At 62.6% G+C, this 2039-nt stretch overlaps 1 protein-coding gene across 3 annotated transcripts in view; it reads right to left on the reverse strand.

Annotated features, from left to right (window-relative positions):
• The window catches only part of LOC103584269 (myotubularin-related protein 5-like), a 3273-nt gene extending 1578 nt beyond the window's left edge, over positions 1 to 1695 (reverse strand). Inside the window, exons 1-5 of one of the 3 annotated variants that reach the window (XR_549958.1) lie at positions 1520 to 1695; positions 1282 to 1418; positions 957 to 1164; positions 440 to 636; positions 52 to 369 (exon numbers count right to left, since the gene is read on the reverse strand). Coding sequence is in view for 2 of the 3 variants with exons in the window: in XM_008565335.1 (XP_008563557.1) it covers positions 104 to 369; positions 440 to 636; positions 957 to 1164; positions 1282 to 1418; positions 1520 to 1689 (978 nt within the window). In the remaining variant the exon portion in view is untranslated. Of the gene's footprint in view, positions 1 to 32; positions 370 to 439; positions 637 to 956; positions 1165 to 1281; positions 1419 to 1519 lie in introns of those variants that run through there. The other 2 variants (XM_008565336.1, XM_008565335.1) reach the window with 2 other exon arrangements.
• Positions 1696 to 2039: the final 344 nt, after the last annotated feature.

Genomic DNA, 2039 nt, shown 5'->3' on the forward strand with positions numbered 1-2039 from the left:
AGTGGATGGATGTGGATGTGGTCAGAGCAGGGAAGGCCTCAGGACACTTACCTGGTCTAAGCGGACATCCCGCCTCTGCCGGGTGCTTGGAGGGACCCTTTCCTTATCCCACACCCAAACATCCCCGACCAGGGCCACTTCTGCCCCTTGCTGGCCCACCTGCCGCAAATGGCACCACAGCTACCCTCGGAAGTCCTCCTTGTTCCTCCTCCCACCCCGCAGCCCCCTCACCGTGACCACCCATGTGGGCTGAGGAGAAGCCGCTGAGTGTGTTGCGTCCCGACGCGTCTGCGTAGCGGGGCATGGAGCTGACCACTGCCTGCAGGTACTTCTCTTGCTCCAAGCTGCTGGAGTCCGCCTGGGACTGGCCTGGAGAGGAGGTGGAGCTGGAGCAGAGCTGGGGCAGGGCGGGTGGGAAGGGAGGAACGAGGGAGGATACCTGGAGAAGGTGCATTCTGGGCCTTGAAGAGGCTGACCATGCCCTTGCTGTGCAGACCCCCAGAGCGCAGCAGCACAGCCTTGGAGCGCCCACTGCGCCAGCAGACCACAGGGAAGCGGTTCTGGCGGTAGCAGCGGGACACACGCTGCAGGGCATTGTCCTGGACACTCTGGGGAACGATCAGCAGCCCTGGGTAGCTGCGGGGAAGCGAAGGTATGAGGGCAGCTGAAAGGCCCCGACCCCATGCCCGCCTGGGGGCTCCCACGCAGAGCAGTGAGCGGAGGAGCCAAAACATGGTGGGGGCAAAAGGGGAGAGAACTCATGGCTTCCCGGGACCCAAGCCAGGTGGCCTGTACCCAGCCAGCTGACCCCGACAAGCCCTGCAGCCCAACCTTCTTCCCTCCTGCTCCACATCCCTTGTCTGGCCAGGCCCTCAGCAGGCAGGGTGTCCAAGCACCTTCCCGCCACACCAGCCATCCCTGGCCACGTCCTCTCTGGCATGTGCTGTGGCCCTCACCTGCGGCAGATGGCATACATGCGGTTCACTGGGGAGATACGAAAGGGCTCAGACTTGGCCCGGCTCAGGCTGCTGCTCAGGGTGCCCAGGCCAAGCCGCTGGTAGTCACGGCAACACGCCCTCTCCACCAGACTGCTCATGGTCATGCGGTCCGAGGGCTTCAGGGCTGAGGATGGGGTCAGCGTGCTGGGCTCCAGCTCCTCCGACACTACAACGGCCGGGCACGTGGGGTCGTCACCCAGAGACCATCCAGCCCACCCCTGGTCCTCCACAGGGGGGAGTCATCATCCAGAGACCACCCAGGACTGCCCCTCAGCTGCCCTACCTGAGATCTCATCCTCCTGGTCCTCAGTGGGCGGCTGGCCCCGATGCTCCCAGCTGGGGGGGTTGTACTTCTTCCGAGTGATGTACTGACGCCCGATGGTCTTCTTGGCGTTCTTCACCAGGTTCCGGGACAGGGTTCTGGGGCAGAGAGGATCAGCAGAAGTGAGAGGAAGAGACACAGGGACGAAGGCTCAGGGGTCTGGGAGGGCTGAGGCAGGCACACAGCTGGTGCCCCATACCTGAGAGAAGAACCTTTGTCCTTGGTGGCCCGGGGCTGCTGGCCAGATATGTGGGCAGACCCCAAGGTGAACGCAAAGGTACCCCTGACATCTGGTGGGTACCGCAGCTTGTGCAGCTGCTTACGGAAGAGCTCGGCACTGTCGGACCCCACTTCCTCGTCAAAGGCCATTTTCAGCAGCTGCATCAGACAAAGAAGGCCTCAGGGGTCTGGAGGCCCCTCCCCCACTCTGACGCTGCTGGGTACCTGGGCTCCATCCCACTGCAGCCGCACCAGACAGGTAAGCGTGAGGGAAGGTACCATGCCCATGTCACTCAAAGTCAAGTGTCTGTGTAAATTGTGAATTCAGTTACTATGTGGCAAGGTCCGGGCTCACACAGCACACCCAAGACACAAATTCCAGGGTCAGCACCTAAAAAAACCCAGCAAAGACCCAAAGGCTGGGCCGAGCCCGTTGCGAACTTGGGAGAGTGCGGCGCTGGGAGCGCAGCAGTGCTCCCGCTGCGGGTTCGGATCCTATA

Source organism: Galeopterus variegatus, unplaced genomic scaffold (genome assembly GCF_000696425.1).
Source record: "Galeopterus variegatus unplaced genomic scaffold, G_variegatus-3.0.2 Scaffold48468, whole genome shotgun sequence".
Lineage (NCBI taxonomy): Eukaryota > Metazoa > Chordata > Mammalia > Dermoptera > Cynocephalidae > Galeopterus > Galeopterus variegatus.